The sequence below is a fragment of the Tamandua tetradactyla genome, chromosome 19 (genome assembly GCF_023851605.1).
Source record: "Tamandua tetradactyla isolate mTamTet1 chromosome 19, mTamTet1.pri, whole genome shotgun sequence".
In the NCBI taxonomy this organism is placed as follows: domain Eukaryota; kingdom Metazoa; phylum Chordata; class Mammalia; order Pilosa; family Myrmecophagidae; genus Tamandua; species Tamandua tetradactyla.
In genome coordinates, this window is record NC_135345.1 from 72,227 (window position 1) to 91,159 (window position 18,933).

General features: G+C 41.4%; 1 protein-coding gene across 5 annotated transcripts in view; it reads left to right on the plus strand.

Moving 5' to 3' along the window:
• Positions 1 to 18,933, plus strand: part of PIGG (phosphatidylinositol glycan anchor biosynthesis class G (EMM blood group)) — an 80,033-nt gene that overhangs the window by 55,120 nt on the left and 5,980 nt on the right. Inside the window, exon 13 of one of the 5 annotated variants that reach the window (XM_077136159.1) lies at positions 13,833 to 14,431. The exons of 3 other annotated variants lie outside the window; for them this stretch is intronic. In XM_077136159.1, coding sequence (XP_076992274.1) covers positions 13,833 to 14,052 — 220 coding nt within the window. In that variant the 3' untranslated portion in view covers positions 14,053 to 14,431. Of the gene's footprint in view, positions 1 to 13,832; positions 14,432 to 18,933 lie in introns of those variants that run through there. One more of the 5 variants, XM_077136160.1, reaches the window with a different exon arrangement.

Here is an 18,933-nt window from a genome sequence, read left to right on the forward strand (position 1 = left end):
TGGAGAGGTTGAATTTTCCCCCGTTCTCACCATTCCCTGAAGGGACTTTGCAAATACACTTCCGCTCACTGATCAAATTACTCTGGGATTCATCGGGGCATCACTCTGGACAAACCAACAAAATTTCATGTCCTACCCACGGTTCCGTTACTTATGTTGTTCAAGCAACTATCTACATAAGCTATATTAGGAGATGCACTAGTCAAAATATAAATTTTGTACCAAATAAACATTTTTTTGCTTTAGTCTCACACATAAGTTGAAACTTTAAAATATCTGTTTGCAGCATCCTGCAAAAATGACATTCCTTTGTTCTTCCTCCTGCAAAAACATTTTTAAATTTGTACATTTAGTCAGTATCATTATACACTCTAGGCATTCCTAGATTATACCATCTCAATGTTCATCGTCTATCTTTCTGATTTCATTTATTTCATTTATTCCCTCTATCATTCTCACATTCAGCTTCATTCAGTGTTTTAACATAATTGTATTGCAGTTAGGTAGTATTGTGCTGTCCATTTCTGAGTTTTTATATTCAGTCCTGTTGTATAATCTGTATCCCTTCAGCTCCAGTTACCCAATATCTTACCCTATTTCTATCTCCTGATGGTCTCTGTAGCCAACAAAATATTCCAAGTTTATTTACTAATATCAGTTCATATCAGTGAGACCATACAGTATTTGTCCTTTTGTTTTTGGCTAACCTCACTCAGCATAATATCCTTAAGGTCCATCCATGTTGTTACATACTTCATAACTTCATTCTGTCTTACAGCTGCATAATATTCCATCGTATTTATATGCCACAGTTTGTTTAGCCACCCGTCTGTTGATGGACAATTTGGCTGTTTCCATTTCTTGGTAATTGTAAATAATGCTGCTATAAACATTGGTGTGCAAATGTCCATTTGTGTCCTTGCCCTCATGTCCTTTGAATAGAGACAACATATAGATGGGTCCTGTTTTTTAATCCATTCTGCCAGACTATGTCTTTTGATTGGGAAGTTTAATCCATTAACATTCAGTGTTATTACTGCACAGGTAGTACTTTCTTCTACTATTTTGTTTTCTGTATTTTATATCTCATATCTAATTTTCCTTCTTTTTACTCATAGTCTTCCTTTCTACACTCTTCTCCACACCTCTCTCTTCTGTCTTTTCATATCTGTCTCTAGTGCTCCCTTTATTATTTCTTGCAGAGCTGGTCACTTGGTCACAAATTCTCTCAGTGATTTTTTTGTCTGAAATTATTTTAATTTCTCCCTCATTTTTGAAGGACAGCTTTGCTGGATATAGAATTCTTGGTTGGCAGTTTTTCTCTTTTAGTAATTTTTAAATATATCATCCCACTGTCTTCTTGCCTCCATGGTTTCTGCTGAGAGATCTACGCGTAGTCTTATTGGGCTTCCCTTGTATGTGATGGATTGCTTTTCTCTTACAGCTTTCAAGATTCTCTCTTTCTCTTTGACCTCTGACATTCTGATTAGTAAATGTCTTGGCGTACGTCTATTTGGATCTATTCTCTTTGGGGTATGCTGCACTTCTTGGATCTGTGATTTTAAGTCTTTCATAAGAGTTGGGAAATTTTCAGTGATAATTTCCTCCATTAGTTTTTCTCCTCCTTTTCCCTTCTCTTCTCCTTCTGGGACACCCATAACACATATATTCGTGCACTTCATATTGTCATTCAATTCCCTGAGTCCCTGCTCATATTATTCCATTTTTTTCCCTATATTTTCTTTCTCTTGCCGGACTTCAGATGTTCCACCCTCCAGTTCACTAATCTTAAGTTCTGTCTCTCGAAATCTACCATTGTAGGTTTCCGTTGTTTTTTTGTCTCTTCTACCTTGTCTTTCATTTCCATAAGTTCTGTGATTTGTTTTTTCAGACTTTCAATTTCTTCTTTTTGTTCATTCCTTGCCTTCTTTATATCCTCCCTCAGTTCATTGATTTGGTTTTTGATGAGGTTTTCCATGTCTGTTTATATATTCTGAATTAATTGTTTCAGCTCCTATATGTCATTTGAATTGTTGGTTTGTTCCTTTGACTGGGCCATCTCTTCAATTTTCCTAGTGTGATATGTTATTTTTTGCTGGTGTCTAGGCATTTAATTACCTTAATTAGTTTATTCTGGAAATTGCTTTCACTTCTTTTACCTAGGGTTTTCTTGCTGGATGAATTTGTTGTCTCTCTGTTCTTTGATATTCAGTTCAGCTTTTTCTGGACCTCTAGCTTAAGTTTTGTTTAACAGAGGAGAATTTTTCAGTTCTTGTTTTCTTGTTTCTTGCCCTGTTTGTATGGTGCCTTCCCCACACACACACTTAGGAGGGTCTGCTTAGATATTATAGACCCCAGCCAGATTTTCCCAGACCAAACTGGCCTCCTATCAGGAGGAAAGAGTCACCTGCATTGGTTTTCCTGAGGAGTGAGACCCAGCAGGTTGAAACAGCTGGACTCTGTTTTTCTTATCCTGCTCAGTATGTGGAGCTCGTCTGCCTGCAGGTCCCACCAGCATAAGATGATGTGGTACCTTTAACTTTGGCAGACTCTCTGGGCCAGGGGCATGGTGGAAACAGAGGAGAGGTTGTAGGCTGGTTTTAATGGCTTCAGATTACCAAGTCCTGGTGTCTGAATCCTTGAGGGAGGGATTCCACCTGAGCTGGGCTTCACCCCTCCCCTGGGAAAGGCACAGACTCCAGAGCAGCCCTCAAACAAGCTTGTTTCTGCCTGTGCCTGGGGCGGTTGCAGCCCGAGAAGCTGCACTGCTGTATTCAAAGGCAGTCAAGCATTTGTAGAAACACAGCCACAAAAACCTCTGTTTCCTTCTTTTTTTTTTTTTTTTCTTTTTTCTTTTTTCTTTTCCCGTCAGCCCTGTCCCCTTGGCACTGGGGCAAAAATGAGCGACCTCTGCTTTGACCAGGTTCACCTGAGCTGGGGGCCTATTTTTGGTAGTCAGAATTTGTTCATTAATTACACAATTGGTGTTTGGTTGGGCTCAGCACCTGTTGCAGGTAAAGTTTCTTTCTTTTCCTGTCTGGGAAACTGCTTGTGGGGGAGGGGCGCCAGCTGCCATGGCTTGAGGAACTCACGGTCCTGGGTGGGCTCGCAGTCGGTCCAGCTGGTCCAGACTGGGGTATGCTGTGTGTCCGGTCACTGACGTGGCCCCAGGAGCTGTTCTGTACTGTTTCTGGTTATTTAGTAGTTGTTCTGGAGGACAGACTAAAGTGCGCACCTTGTTAAGCTGCCATCTTGGCCCCCTTATTGTGTTTTTTACTTGAAGTCTGTTTTGTCAGAAATTTGTAAGACTGAGCCATTTCTCATTTGGTTATAATTTACATGGTGTGTTTTTTCCATCCTTTCCTTTTCTTTGTATTTTATTGTGAAAAATAACATATATACAAAGAAGCAGTAAATTTTAAAGCACACTTCAACAATTGATTATAGAACAGATTTCAGAGTTTGGTGTGGGTCACAGTTCCACAATTTCAGGTTTTTCCTTCTAGCTGCTCCAAACACTGGAGACTAAAAGAAATAACATAATGATTCAGCATTCCTGCTCATTTGTTTTATCTTTCTTCTCTGTTATAACTCCACCTTTTCCTTTTATCTTTCTCCCAATCTGTAGGGGTATTTGAGACCATTCGAACTTTTTCATGTTGACAATGGCTGTTGATAGTATAGGGTAAGGGGATGAAACCAGTTGATGTTTTGGAGAGGCTGGGCCCTCTCGATTTCAGGACTGGCTTAGGAACCCATCTGGAGGTTGAAGGTTTCTGGTAAGTAATCATAGTGCATGGAACTTTTGTAGAATCTCAGCTAGAGCCCTGGGTGTTCTTTAGGGTTGGCAGGAATGGTTTTGGTTGGAGTTGGCAAATCATGGTAAATAACAATGTCTAGCTGATGCTTGCCTAAGAGTAGCCTCTAGAATACATCCTTTCCTTTTTAACATGCTTGTATTTTTGAATTTAAGGTGGTTGGTTGTCTCTTGTAAGCAGCATATAGTTGGGTCATGGTTTTTATTCATTCTGTAAATCTTTGCCTTTTGACTAGAAGATTTGTCCTTTGGCTAGAAAGTTTTATCTGCTGATAATGCAGGTCTTTCTTCTACCATTTTGCTCTTTGATCTCTGCAATTATTAAAATTATTTTTGGCCCTCTATTCCTCCTTTCAAATTGTTTGATTTTTATAATTGTACCATTCTGAGTCTCTTCTCATTTCTTTCTGTACGTATTTTTCATATGTTTTCTTTGTTGTTACCACAGGGCTACAATTTAACATCTAAATTGATACTAGTTATGTGTCATTTGATCCCAACTTAACTTCAGTAGCGTACACACACTGTTCCTATACCTGTCTGTCTTGCCTTTTTTGTTGTACTTGTTGCAAATTACATCTTTATATATTGCATGTTCAGAGCCAGATTTATCATTACTTTTAGGTATTTCCATCTTAGACTCTTTAAGAAGTAAGAGTGGAGTTACATACCAGAAATACAATAATAAAGTGCTGGTATCCTACTTACCCATTTGGTTCCCTTTACCTTAAGGGTCATTGTTTCTCTGTGCTACTTTGGTCCACTGTCTGGTGGCCTTTCCTTTAGCCCTTCAGTCAGCTCCCTTTGGCATTGCTTGTAGAGCAGGACTAATGGCACCAAACGCCCTCAGGTTTTATTTATTTGTGAATGTCTTAATCTTTCCTCATTGTTGGAAGGCAGCCTGGTCCATTACAAACTCCTGGTTGGCAATGGTTTTCTTTCAGCACTTTTAATATTTTATCCGACTGCCTTCTTCCATGGTTTCTATTGAGAAATTAGTACTCAGTCTTATTTGAACTCCCCTTGTACATAATATGTTGATTTTCTCTTGTAGCTTTCAGAACCCTCTTTGTGTCCCTGGCATTTGGCAGTTTACTACATGTCTGAGTGTGTATGGTTCTCTTCAAGTTTATCCTGCTTGGGGTTTGTTGGGTTTCTTGACTGTGTGTATTCATGTCCTTCATTCAGTTTGGGAAGTTTTCTGCCATTATTTCTTTGAGTATTCCTTCTGTCCTTTCTCTTTCTTCTCCTTCTGGGACTCCCATAATGTGTATGGCTGATATGCTTGATGGTATTCGACAAGTCTTCTTGAATTCCATTCCCTTTTTGTTTCTTTCTCCTTTCTGCTCTTAGTCACTGATTTCAGTTGTCAAGTTTTATTATGTTAACTCTGGAATCTAGTCCCTGAGCTGTCTCCTTCCTTAAATTTGTATCCAGCCACTGTTATGACAGAGATTTCCTTGAGTGCTGGCAGCTAGCAAAAACCCAATCCCCCAAAACGCCTTTCACAGTCTTTAAAAATTGGCTCTGCCTTGGCTGGTGCTCTCCTTCAGAGCTTTGCTTTCCTATCAAGATGTTCGGCCCAAGGCAAATGGGAAATGCAGGGTCTCCTCTGTCTTTTCTGAGTTTGCCTCTTATCCTGGGCTTGTGCTTGCTTATGGCTTTAGGGGTCCCCTGTTTGCAGGGGTTCTAGCGTCTCCTCTCTTCCATGTGAAATAGATTTCCCCCCACTCCTTGTGTTCTATTTCACGACTCACAGCAGGCCACTTAGACGCCACTGTTTCTTCCACAGCGTGGGAGCCTTCAGGCGGTTCCTGAGAAGGCGATTCCTAGACAGCTTTCCTGGCTTGTTCTTTACAGCTGCCACTGACAAATCCGCACCAATTTACAGGGCCCCCGGGAGTAGGGCCCAGGGCCCTGGGGGCTGTGCAGGCAGCTGCACGCCACACTAGGGAGAGGTGGACCAGCAAGGGCAGCCTGAGTCCCTCTTCCCATTCAGACCTGCCTCCTGCTCTGGCGCCCACTTAGTTACTGCGCCCCTTTAATTATTTTGTCGTTTTGAGGAGAAGGCTCTGCCAATGTTTGTTCGCCATTCAAAGATACTGGACGGAATAGCTCCTTGGAATATCTTTCGCTGCCATCTTGGCCAGGTGGGAACCCACCAATTTTGGTTTTGTTGATTTTTCTCTCTATTATTTTTCTATTCTCTGCTCTCAACTTTACTATTTCCTTCCTTCTCCTAACTTTGAGTTTAATTTTCTCTTCTTGTTATAGTTTCTTTAGATGTGAAAGTAGGTTATTGATTTCTGATCTTTTTTAATTAAGGCATTTAGAGCTATAGATTTCCCTCTGAGCACTGTATTTACTGCATCCTGTAAGTTTTAGTGTGTTGTGATTTTGTTTACCTTCATCTCAAGTTATTTCCTAGCTTCCTTGTTGATTCATTTGTTGTTTAATTTCCACATATTTATACATTTTCCGATTTTTCTTGTTGATTTCTTGCTTTATTCCATTGTGGATTGAGAAGATACTTTGTATGATTTGAAAATTTTAGATTTATTAGTATTTGATTTGTGGAATAACAAAGTATCTATCCTGGAAAGTGTTCCATGTATGTTTGAGAAGAATGTGTGTTCTGCTGTGGGGGGGGGGGGGGCGAATGTTTTATATACATCCTTTAGGTGTAATTGGTTAATAGTGTTGTTCAAAGTTTCTGTTTCCTTATTGATCTTCTGTTAGATTGTTTCTATCAGTTACTGAAAGTGGTGTATTGAAGTCTCCAACAATTTTTGTAAAATACTTACTTCCCCCTTTTATTCTGTCAATTTTTGCTTTATATTTTGGGGGTATATTGTGAGGTGCATGTATATTTATAATCATTTTCTCTTCTTGCTGGATTGAACCTTTTATCAATATATGATATCATTCTTTATCTCTTATACTTTTTTTTTACTTAAACTCTCTTTTATCTGATAATAATATAAGCCACCTTGGGTCTTTTGATTACTGTTTGCGTGAAGTAGTTTTTTCCACCTTTTACTTTCAACCTCTTTGTGTCTTTGAATATAAAGTGCATTTGTCTAGAAAAATATAAAGTGTATTTGTCTGGAAGAGATTTTTTCCCCCAGGCTACCAATTTCTGCCATTTTTAGGGGTATTTAATCCATTGACATTTAAGGTAATATCTGAAAAGGAAGAATTTACTTCTGCCATGTTGCTGTTTATTTTTTGTGTGTCTTCCATGTTTTTGTTCCTCAGTTATTCCAGTGCTGCCTCTTTTTGTATTTAGTTGCTTTTTTGTAGTATACCATTTTAATTCTCTTCCTCATTTTTTCCTTTTTTTTTTTTATTTTCTTAGTGGTTGCCTTTACAATTATAGTGAACATCTGAAACGAATAACCTAGTACCAACTTAGTTTCAGTATTGTACACACTCTCTACTCCTGTATATGTCCTTCTCCCCTTTGTATTGTTATTGTTGCATATCTTATCTTCAGAGATTGTATGTCCACAGATTAGCATTGTTATTTACACATTTGCCTGTTATGTCATGAAAGGCTGGGGAGTGCACAGCTGGCCATGTGTCAGGGAAACATGGGCTTAGGCACAATAGATTTTCAGCAAATGAGCACATTGTTACACAGCACAAAGGGCCCAAAGAGCAGAGGGAGAGACCGCATCGTGGCTGGTGCCCCAGGGAGGCCAAATTGCTGGGGTCAGAGACATGGACAGCAGCTCCCCACACTCCACTTCTCATCAGAGAAGAGGGACAGATTTGTGCTGCCCAAAGGCAGGGATGCATCAACCCCAGGGGCCCACCCCTCAGAATTTCTGCCTGAGAAGCATCTGAGGCTGCTTGGTCCCAGGTTGTGAGTTTAAGGTTGGGCCTTGCCTTTTCATTAGACCTAACATCTCCCAGGTTGTGGAATGGAAACAGACTGAAACAGTGCCACACGATATAAAAGGAGGTGGTGTGAGCGAGGGCTGGGAGATGGCCACCACACACCTGTCCATGACTTTGCAATGGGAGGCTTTTAATATAAAATCTACAATAATGCAGGATTTTACATTTACCTGTGTATATTCATGTACATGCTCTGCCTATCTCCTTGTGTCTTCGAGTCATTGCCTAAAGAAGTAAAAGAACCTCACCTGAAGGACTCTAGCATTTCTTGTAGGGCAGGTCTTCTGGTAATTAATTCTTTAAGCTTTTTTTTTTTGCATGAGCAGGCTCCAGGAATCGAACCCAGGTCTCTAGCACAGCAGGCGAGAACTCTCCCTCTGAGCCGCAGGTGCACTGCCCTTTGAGCTTCTGCCTATCTGTAAATCTCTTCATTTCTCCTTCATTTTGAAAGATAATTTTGTTGGATTTGTTGACAGTTTTTCCTTTAAGAACTGTAAGTATTTCCCTCCTACCATCCTCTGGCCTCCTTGGTTTCTGATGAGAAATCTGCTTTGATGAGGGACACTTATATGGACTAAGTCACCTCTTTCCTGCTGCTTTCACGATCCTCTTTGCCTTTGGAGTTTGACATCTTCACTTGGCGTCTTGATGTAGATCTCCTAGAGTTTGTCCTCCTTGCAGATCATCAAGCTTGCTGGATGTGTACATTCATGTCTCATCAGATGGGGGAGGTTTTTGGCCATTATTTCTTCAAATGCTTTTTCGACCCCACCCCTACCCTGTCCTTCTGGGATCCCAATGATGCCTATGTTGGTTTGCTTGATGGTGTCCCACAGGTCCCACTGGCTCTGCTCATTTTTCTTCATTGTTTTTGCTCTTTGCTCCTCACACTGGATGTGGTAGTTTGCCCAGGAAAGGGTCATGTTCTTTCAGTCCATTCTGAATCTTTTGTGAGGGTGCAGACCTATTGTGGGGTACCTTTTGAGTTGGTTATTTTAGCTGAGGCCTGCCCCATTGGGTCTTAATCCTCTTACTTGAGTCCTTTATAAGAGAATGAAGGACACACAGAGAACAGAGATGCACCCAGAGAAGGTTAGAGAAAAGCCAGAGATGGAGAAGCCAGAATCTGAAGCAGTAAAACCCAGGAGAGAAGGTCCAGCAGCGTCGTCATGGGCCTCACTGCCCGACAGAGGTGCCTCTGCTCACTGGTAACCAGGAGAGGATGGCAGGTATCATCCTGCTGTTGCCTTAACTGGGACAGTATCATGGCCTTAGAACTGTAAAAGCCAGTGCATATGTGGTATACTGCATTTCATGAGCTTTACCAAACCAAAACACTAGATAATTTCTAAGGTCTCATCTTCAAGTTCATGGATTCATTCTTCTGCCTGTTCAGATCTGCCATTAAACCCATCTAAGGTGTTTTCCATTTCAATTACTGTACTTTGCAACTCCAAAATTTTGTTTGGTTCCTTTTCATAATTTCTATCCCTTTAGTTTATTAAGACATTTTCCTAATTTCCTTTAGTTCTTTGTATATGGATTCCTTCAGATTGTTGGGCGTAATTAAGGAGGTTGATTTAAAGAGTTTGACTAATGTTTCAATGTATGAGCTTCTCAGGGATGGATTCTGGCAGTTTTTTTTTTTTTCCATATGAATGGGCCCTACCTTCTATTTCTTCGTGTGGTTTTAAATTTTACTGAGAACTGGACATTCTGAGTATTGGTTTGCTATAACTCTGGAAATCTAGTTCTCCCACTCCTGGGATTCCTAAGGTTTTTTGCTTTGTAGTGATGGTGTTATTGAAGGGTGGAGCTAATTTGTGGTTTTCCAGTCTATTCTTGCTCCCAAACAAGGAACGGAAATCAAAAGAATAAAAAGGGGGGGCAGGGCGCCCCTCGTTAGGACTCTTCTGTGGCTTTTACCTGAGGGACTTGGCACAGTGGCTGCCCTCAGAGCCAGTTCCCCCATGACCTCAGCCTGCTGGTCCCAGTGGTGATGGGCAGTCAGGCCACAGCCCCCAGAATTTAGAGGACTAGGTCTCCATGTTGCACCCGGGCTGCCCCAGGGGCCTGGACTGCAGCCCCCACTGCGTCTGCCGGGGGCTGGGGGGGGGGGATGGCGGCTGCTGTAGGAAGGGAAATTTAGTACTCCTTGCAGTTGACAGCCTCTTCCTCGCACTCTTCCCTGGGTGCTCCACAGTGTCCTCTAGACTCCAGACTCCAGAGTAGTTTTTCAGACAGCTCCTGCCAGGTAAGCAGTTGTGGTGGGACTGACTCCTGGGGTTTCCTTCCACACCATCATCCCACAGCTCTCCCCCGTAGACTTTTAGGAATTGAGTATCAGCATGAGTCGGATGTAGGTATGGGGTTCTGTTCCCTCAGAAGTGCAGCAGGGACAAGCAGTGAGCCCCAAGAAACCATCAAGTAGTAAATGCGGCCGGGGGGATCCCCCACTCAATTTCTCCCCCTCTTCTGGAAAGTGGGTTTGCAGCCTTCTGCTCCTTCGGGGCCAGGTTTCCTGGGATTTATACAGTGGCTGTCGGGCCTGCCAGCAGCGTGCATCGGGTTAGCTCAGCATCATTGCCTGGGCACTAGCAGGTACTTGTATGTTCAATAATAAAATTCTGCAAACTCATTAAATACATGTCAGCCGAATTTTAATAACCATGAGGTATTGAAAATTGGTAACAAACTTATCAGGTACTCACCTTAAAAATAGAGGGCCACTTCCGGAGAAGATGGCGGCTTAGTAAGACGCGCGGGTCTTAGTTCCTCCTCCAGAACAGCAACTAAAGAAACAGAAACAATACGAAACAGCTCCCGGAGCCACGACAGAGACCAAAAAGACAGCGTACCCCATTCTGGAACGGCTGAACGGGCAGGGAGAATCCGCTGCGGTGAGATACCCGAGGGGCGCGCGTTTTCCCAGCCGGGGCGGCTGGTGACTGGGGTCCCCTCCACGCACGTGGCTCCCCGGTCTGACTGGGAACGTTGGATAGCGGGGCCCTTCCGCCACGCTTGGCGTCTCGGGCCAGCTGGGCAATTTGGACCGGCACTCCCCCAAGCTGCGGCGGCCGGCGACCCCCCCTCCACGCGCGGTTTCCCGGGCCGACTGCGAGATTCGGATTGGCAAGTTAAAGGAGCCACAGTATCTTTTACTGGTGGGACCCGCAGACAGACGAGCGCCACCTACTGGGCAGGAAAAGAAAAACAGAGCCCAGAGATTTCACAGAAAAACCTTTCAACCAGCCGGGTCCCACACCCAGGGAAATCTGATCAAATGCCCAGACACCAGCAGAAAATAATGGATGACGCTCGGAAAATCGAAGATATGGCCCAGTCAAAGGAACAAACCAATAGTTCAAATGAGATACAGAAGCTGAGACAACTAATGCTGAATATACGAACAGAAATAGAAAAACTCTTCAAAAACCAAATCAATAAATTGAGGGAGGACATGAAGAAGACATGGGCTGAACAAAAAGAAGAAACAGAAAATCTGAAAAAACAAATCACAGAACTTATGGGAGTGAAGGACAAAGAAGAAAAAATGGAAAAAACAATGGATACCTACAATGGTAGATCTAAAGAGACAGAAGCTACAATTAGTGAACTGGAGGATGGAACATCTGAATTCCAAAAAGAAAAAGAAACTATAGGGAAAAGAATGGAAAAACTTGAGCAGGGGATCAGGGAACTGAATGACAATATGAAGCGCACAAATATACGTGTTGTGGGTGTCCCAGAAGGAGAAGAGAAGGGAAAAGGAGGAGAAAAACTAATGGAAGAAATTATCACTGAAAATTTCCCAACTCTTATGAAAGACCTAAATTTACAGATCCAAGAAATGCAGCGCACCCCAAAGAGAATAGACCCAAATAGGCGTTCTCCAAGATACTTACTAGTTAGAATGTCAGAGGTCAAAGAGAAAGAGAGGATCTTGAAAGCAGCAAGAGAAAAACAATCTGTCACATACAAGGGAAACCCAATAAGACTATGTGTAGATTTCTCAGCAGAAACCATGGAAGCTAGAAGACAGTGGGATGATATATTTAAATTACTAAAAGAAAAAAACTGCCAACCAAGACTTCTATATCCAGCAAAATTGTCCTTCAAAAATGAAGGAGAAATTAAAACATTTAGACAAAAAGTCACTGAGAGAATTTGTGATCAAGAGACCAGCTCTGCAAGAAATACTAAAGGGAGCACTAGAGTCAGATACGAAAAGACAGAAGAAAGAGGTATGGAGAAGAGTGTAGAAAGAAGGAAAATCAGATATGATATATATAATACAAAAGCCAAAATGGCAGAGGAAAATATTATCCAAACAGTAATAACACTAAAAGTTAATGGACTGAATTTCCCAATCAAAAGACATAGACTGGCAGAATGGATTACGACCCAGCAATACCACTGCTAGGTATCTACTCAAAGGACTTAAGGGCAAAGACACAGACGGACATTTGCACACCAGTGTTTATAGCAGCATTATCTACAATTGCAAAGAGATGGAAACAGCCAAAATGTCCATCAACAGAAGAGTGGCTAAACAAACTGTGGCGTATACCTACGATGGAATATTATGCAGCTTTAAGACAGACTAAACTTATGAAGCATGTAATAACATGGATGGACCTAGAGAACATTATGCTGAGTGAGTCTAGCCAAAAACTAAAGGACAAATACTGTATGGTCCCACTGATGTGAACCGACATTCGAGAATCAGCTTGGAATATATCATTGGTAACAGAGACCAGCAGGAGTTAGAAACAGGGTAAGATAATGGGTAATTGGAGCTGAAGGGATACAGACTGTGCAACAGGACTAGATACAAAAACTCAAAAATGGACAGCACAATAATACCTAAGTGTAATGTAACTATGTTGGAACACTGAATGAAGGTACACCTGAAATATAGTTTTTTGTTTGTTTGTTTGTTTGTTTGTATCTTTTGTTTTTGTTTTTTCTTTTTCCTTTTTATATATATATATATATTATTAGTATTATTATTTTAATTCTCTTTTCTATATTAACATTCTATATCTTTTTCTGCTGTTTTGCTAGTTCTTTTCCTAAATCGATGCAAATGTACTAAGAAATGATGATCATATATCTATGTGATGATACTAAGAATTACTGAGTGCATGTGTAGAATGGAATGATTTCTAAATGTTGTGTTAATTTCTTTTCTTTTTTTTGATTAATAAAAAAAAATTTAAAAAAAAAAATAGAGGGCCTTGGAATTCTGCTTTAAGGAATGGGTTCAATTAATGTAATTGTTGAACTAATTGTTTGTAAACAAGTGGAGGACATGAAAGGCTTTCAGGGATGTTTCTCCTCTGGTGACTCTTGTCTTTCCTGTTACCTGCTTGGTGAGTGGTTTTGAGCAGTGTCTCCAACGTGGCGAGTACAGGCAGGACGTGCCAGGGAATGCAGGAGGAAAAGGCTAGCGCTTCTTTTACTTACTGCTGTCTCCTCTTTGCTTGTGATTTTCTATTTGTTGTTCGCATTTCATCATATTTGTGATTTATTGGTACAGTAAACAGGTACACAATTAGAAATGAGTAACTGCAGTGAGTGGAAGCATGTTCAAAGATGCGTCACTGGTCCCAGCACAGCACGGGCACCTCCTGGCTCCTCCTGACCCCTCCCAGATGGACCAGTCCAGACTTCAGGGGAAATGACTTTCCATCCAGCACCCAAGTCGCTTTTTTGGGCCACTTCAGGGGTGTGCGCCATAAAACAGGGGAGCCCCTCCCTCCCTCTCCCATCTGTGGCTTTATTTTCTTTGTACACTTATACTTCCCGACACGTTTTATCTCTTTATCTTCTGTTTCCTTCACGAGAATGTAGGTTTCCTGGGAGCAGGGATTGTGTTTTCCCTTCTTTTTTGTTCCTTTTCTGGAGCATCTAGAGGAAGAGCTGGCACTTCGTAAACAGAGTACTTGTTATGTTTGAGTGAGCTGGTGAAAGAAGGTATCTTCCTCTAGTCCAGGAGCTGAAATTACCATAGTTGCTTTCAAAGTGGAGATGTAGTTAATAAACAGCTTTGCCTTTCCCGATGTATAAGGGCCACATACTAACGCATGTTTCCTTTTTGTTTTGCTAGCAGCAGTTCTGCACTGAGGCACGCCTGCTTCTGCTATGCACTCATGGGTTCTGTTCCAGTTGGCGCGTATATCATTTTGGTGACATCCCTGCGCTATCATTTATTTATATGGAGTGTATTTGCTCCAAAACTTCTCTATGAGGGAATGCATCTTTTCATTACAGCTGCTCTTTGCATATTTTTCACAGCCATGGATCAAACCAAGCTCATGAAATCATAGACCAAGCTATTAATGACACTGGAACAAATACTATGTTTTTAAGTCTGCTGTTTACTTCACGGATTTGAGAAATGAAAAATCTGTTTAAATGCAAGATCATTCTAACAAAAAGTATGTGAATTTTATGAAATTGATGAATAGCTTTAATTTCTTGGACTACTGTACTTGAATTTAAATTAAATAGCAAATGATTTAATGGTATGCTTTCTCCTTCTAGAAAAGGTTACTTTGAAATAATTGGTTTGAGTTTATGTCACAAGTATTTCTCCTTGACAGGCACTCTAGAAATTTCTGAACTTGTAATTCCTCTGGATAAGTTTTGGTAAGATTTAGCTCAAATCCGTGTACTTGTACCCATGAATAAACATGCTCCAGCCTGCGTCTGGGTGAGTGTGAGTTTTAGAGGAGGGGCTGCACTGTGAGGGAGGGGTGCTCAGTGCACTGGCCTTGGAATCCCTTTACAACCTGAAAAACTACCAAGGACCCCAAAGAGTTGGTGTTTATGTTAGTTATATCTATTGAATAGTCATGGTTTCAGAAATTCACACTAAGAAATTTTTTAAATATTTATTCATTTAAAAAAACCTATTGTATATTAATGTAGCATATATTTAAGAAAAATAACTGTAATTTCCCAAACAAATTTTGTGAGAAGAGAGACACTGTTTTACATTTTTGCACATTCCTTACATGTCTGGCTTAATTGAAGGCAGCTAGAGGCTCATATCAGCTTCTGCATTCAGTCTGCTGTGATATGTGATTTTTGTTGAAAAAGAAAATCCAGCCTCACACAGATAGGAGTTGGAGAGGGAGGGTGGTTTTAATAACTTTTTGCAGATTGTTGTGGTTGTTTTTTAAGATACTACACTCAAACTCAACAAATGGTAGTTTCTTAAAGGTTAATTGGGAAAAAAAGAACAGACTGCATGTAAAAACTGAGTAAGTCTGTCCTTGAGTTAATAGAACTGGTTTTACAATGCTCGTGAGTTGCTGTCCTGGGGGAAGCTGGGTGAGAGGCATGAGGGACTGGGACTCCGTGAGTCTTAAACTGTTTCAAAGTAAAAAGTTACTTTAAATAAAGGAAAGTAGAGGTCCGTGCAATGTGGGGCTGGAGGCGACTCCGGCACTTGCATGGTTGATGGGCTGAGTCCACTCTCCAGCCTGCTCCTTGCCAGCAATGGGTCTTGACGGCTGCCCTGAAGTTCGGAAAGGAGCAGCATCCACATGTTGACACAGATCATGATTCAAACCATAAGATCCCTTTTTAAATTCTACTAATGTCACCATCAGTCTCCTCAGAAGCGTCTTTAACCATTGGGAAGCTCACAGTGGTAGGTACAAGTTTTCTAACCTTCTTTAATGTATACATGAAAAACTCAGACTTTATCATTGACAGCAAATACTGAATGTGTTTTCCCTGAAGTGACAGTCCCACTTTGTTCATTTCCTGCTGAGTATGCCTGCTGAGTATCCAAATATGAAAAGCCAATTTGCAGGTCACGTATCAGGGAAGAGGGTGCCCAGCGCCCAGCTCTCCTGGAGGTGCCTCGATGTGCAACTTCTGCCTGCTTCTGCTTCATCACACAAGGCATGGAAATGACATGCACGCAGGGGCACACTGCATCTCCAAGGACATCCTCTGTCTCTGTGCATGCGTGATGACAAGTGGCATCATGGGTCCACGCTGACTCAGCCACCGGTGCCCAGAGCGGTTCCGTGGAGCTTCCCAGGGGGCCCAGCCAGAGAGCGGCCCTGGGGCAGGGGCCTCAGTCCCGACATGAGGAAAGGAGCCCCTTGCTCCTCATTCCTGAGCTCACCGAAGGTCCCTGTATTGGTCACGGAGCACCCTTCTAATGGAGACCAACCTGGAGGTGCCCGCTATGCCCCACCCTCCTGCCCGGGCCACTGGCCCCCAGAGCAGGCACAGCGGCCTGGATGTGAAGCCAGTCCACCTCCCCAGCCCCGGCTCAGAACCTTTCTAGGCAGATGCCAATTCCCTGGAACAGAATCTAGACCCCTTGTGGTGGCCACCACCGGCCTCCAGGTGCTGGTCAGTGAGTGAGTGCTGCCCCTCTCAGGGGCAGGCACAGGGTCTGGGGGTGCTGCGCTTCCTGGTGCTGCCCCCCTGACCTGAAACGCTCGGCTCGCCTCTTTGCTCTCCCCCTCCCTCTTACCTCCCCCCTTTTAAAGGAAAAAATGTCTTGGTGTATTTTGTGATTTTAAAAACTTATAAATATTTCAATCAATAAAATATAATACCAAATTTAAAGAGGAGAATTTTTTGTTTTTTAAATCTCAATACTCAGAAGCAACAATCATTAACATTTGGTGAGTGGAAGGAAGGAGAGAGGGACGGCGTTAGCTGGGTGGGCGGATGGCAGGTGAGTGGAAGGTGGATGGATGGAAGGTGGGTGCCTGCACGGTAGAAGGCTGTATGCGTACAGGTAGGTGGAGGATGGGTGGAAGGAGGGAAGGAGGCTGGAAAGAAATACAGATGGGTGCATATGCATATCAGTGTCACACTGTACTGATAATTTTAAGTCAGCGTTTAATGTAGCTTCTGAATTTATCAAAAATGTTAGTGAAACCAAAGAAATTGCTGAATTTCTCTTTAATATTTTTGGACTACAAAAAGTATTAGCTTATAAAATATTCCTGTAAGATTAAAATGTATAGAAAATGTTGAGACGAGTCACAATGATTTCTTAATTAACTAGGCTTTCCTATTTTAATCCATATCTGTTGGCTCCCTGCTATGAAAGAGGAAGAATCGTCACAGCTTCTTGCTTCCTCTCCCACTTACCAAAACTTCTTATAGAATTGTCATGTTTTATAACATGTTTTTTGTATAATTTACTTAATTGATTACTTATAATTCCATAGTAAGTGACCCGTTGCACCTTCAGTCCCTTGACCATAGCTTCTCGCAACTGAATTCTCCATTCTTGTTCATCTACTTGCAGGATGGCTTTATTCTCTAGTAATTTTTTCCAGGAAGATTCGTGGGTGTGGGTTCCTAAATGGTGTGTCTGCATCTTTGCACCTGAAGGATGTCTGGCGGGGATGGCCTCAGGTTGTCACCCCTTACAGATGCGCTTTTACTGACTCCTCATCCTTCTCTCCTTTCTTCCTTTCTTCTGTTTTTCTTTGTCTTTCTGGATTTTCACCCTCTCCTTTTTGTTGGTGTCTATTGTAGTTAGCAGTTTCCCCTGTATTCCAAAGACTTTCTTAGACTGTGTTTCTTAGCTTACAAATATGTAAGTTTTTATTTCCTCTAAAACTCTTGCTAACTACAGGAATGTCTCCTACTTAACACACTAATCCATTTGGAAAAGCCAGCATTTTATGCTCAAACACTCACTTGAAGCTACTCCCCATAATTTTAAGTGGAAAGATGTCAATGCATTGCAAGGCACAAGTGAGAATATCTGTATGTAAGTAACACAGTATCATGTTAATGCAAAATGTGTCAAGCTTCATCTCATCATTAGTTTCCATGGTGGACAGTAGGGGCTCTTGGCACAGCACCCCACTTGTCAGCGTGAGCACCCGAAGTTTACCAGTTGTATCTGTAATACTACAGCAACCTTCCCCACTCATTCTGTTAAGATTTGTGTTTACTAAGTTTTAGAAATATAAATAAAATTTTCCTATATAAAGAAAGACTGGAAAATGTTGTATTGAGAGATGGTCTGTGCAGCTTGGATATTAAAAATAAAGTCAGCATACTAGGAAAGCATAACATTCTTGGGGTATGCCTGGTTTCCTCTTAAATATGTTAGTTTTAGTTTGGAAGGTTTCAAACCCAAAGTCACCAGAATAGTATGAGGCCCCACCGTGTACCAGCTTCAGTGACCACAGCACTGGCCATTCTTGAGTCTTCTACCTCCTACCCCAGCCCCTCCCACTCAATTATTGTTTCTTTTACAGAGTTTAGTTTTTGAGGTACAATTTACACACACTGAAATGTACAAGTCACAGCTATATGGTTTTGACAAATGGATACATCTGTGTACCCCACACCTCTCAAAGTATAGACTGTTTCCCTTCTTTCCAGAAAGTTCCATAGTGGTCCTTCCCAGAGACAACCACTGTTTTAATGCGATTAGTTTTGTCTGTTTAGAACTTCAATTAAATGGAGGCATATAGTCTGTGTTATTTTGTTTCTAGCTTCTTCCATGTCATAGTGTATGTCAAATTCTGTGATTTTCTCTACCAGAGTAGGGTTTCATTGTATGACCATACCACATTTTGTCTACTCATTCTCCTGTTATGGGCATTTGGATTTTTTCTAGTTTCTGATAAGTAGAAATAAATTCCTTCTGGCTGTGAATGCTCTTGTATAGATTTTTTTGTGGATATATGTTTTCATGTCTCTTACAGAGGTACTTAGGCCTGGAATTGCTGGGTCAATTGCTGAATTAATGTATGTTTAAATTCTAAGAAACTGCCAAATATTTTCCCAAAATAGTTGTACCATTTTATATTTTCACTAACAGGGTATGAGAGTTCTAGTTGCCCCACATCCTAGCCAACATTTAGTGTTGTCAAGTCTTTTTAAATTTTAGCAATTCTGAAGGGTATGTAATAGTATATCACTGTGATTTTAATTTGCATTTCTCTGATGACCAATGATGTTGAAACTGTTTTTGTATGCTCACTGGCAAATCTTTCCATGATCTGTTTTTCTATTATGTAATTCTGTAGAGTCTTGGCTACTGTAACTTTACTGTACGTTTTGAAGTCAGATGGTGCAAGTACTCCAGGGTTGGTTGGTTTGTTTTTTAAGATTATTTGGCTACTGTAGGTCCTCTGAATTTCCTTATACATTTAGAATCTGCATATCCATTCCTATTTTTTGAAATATACAGGTATTAATAC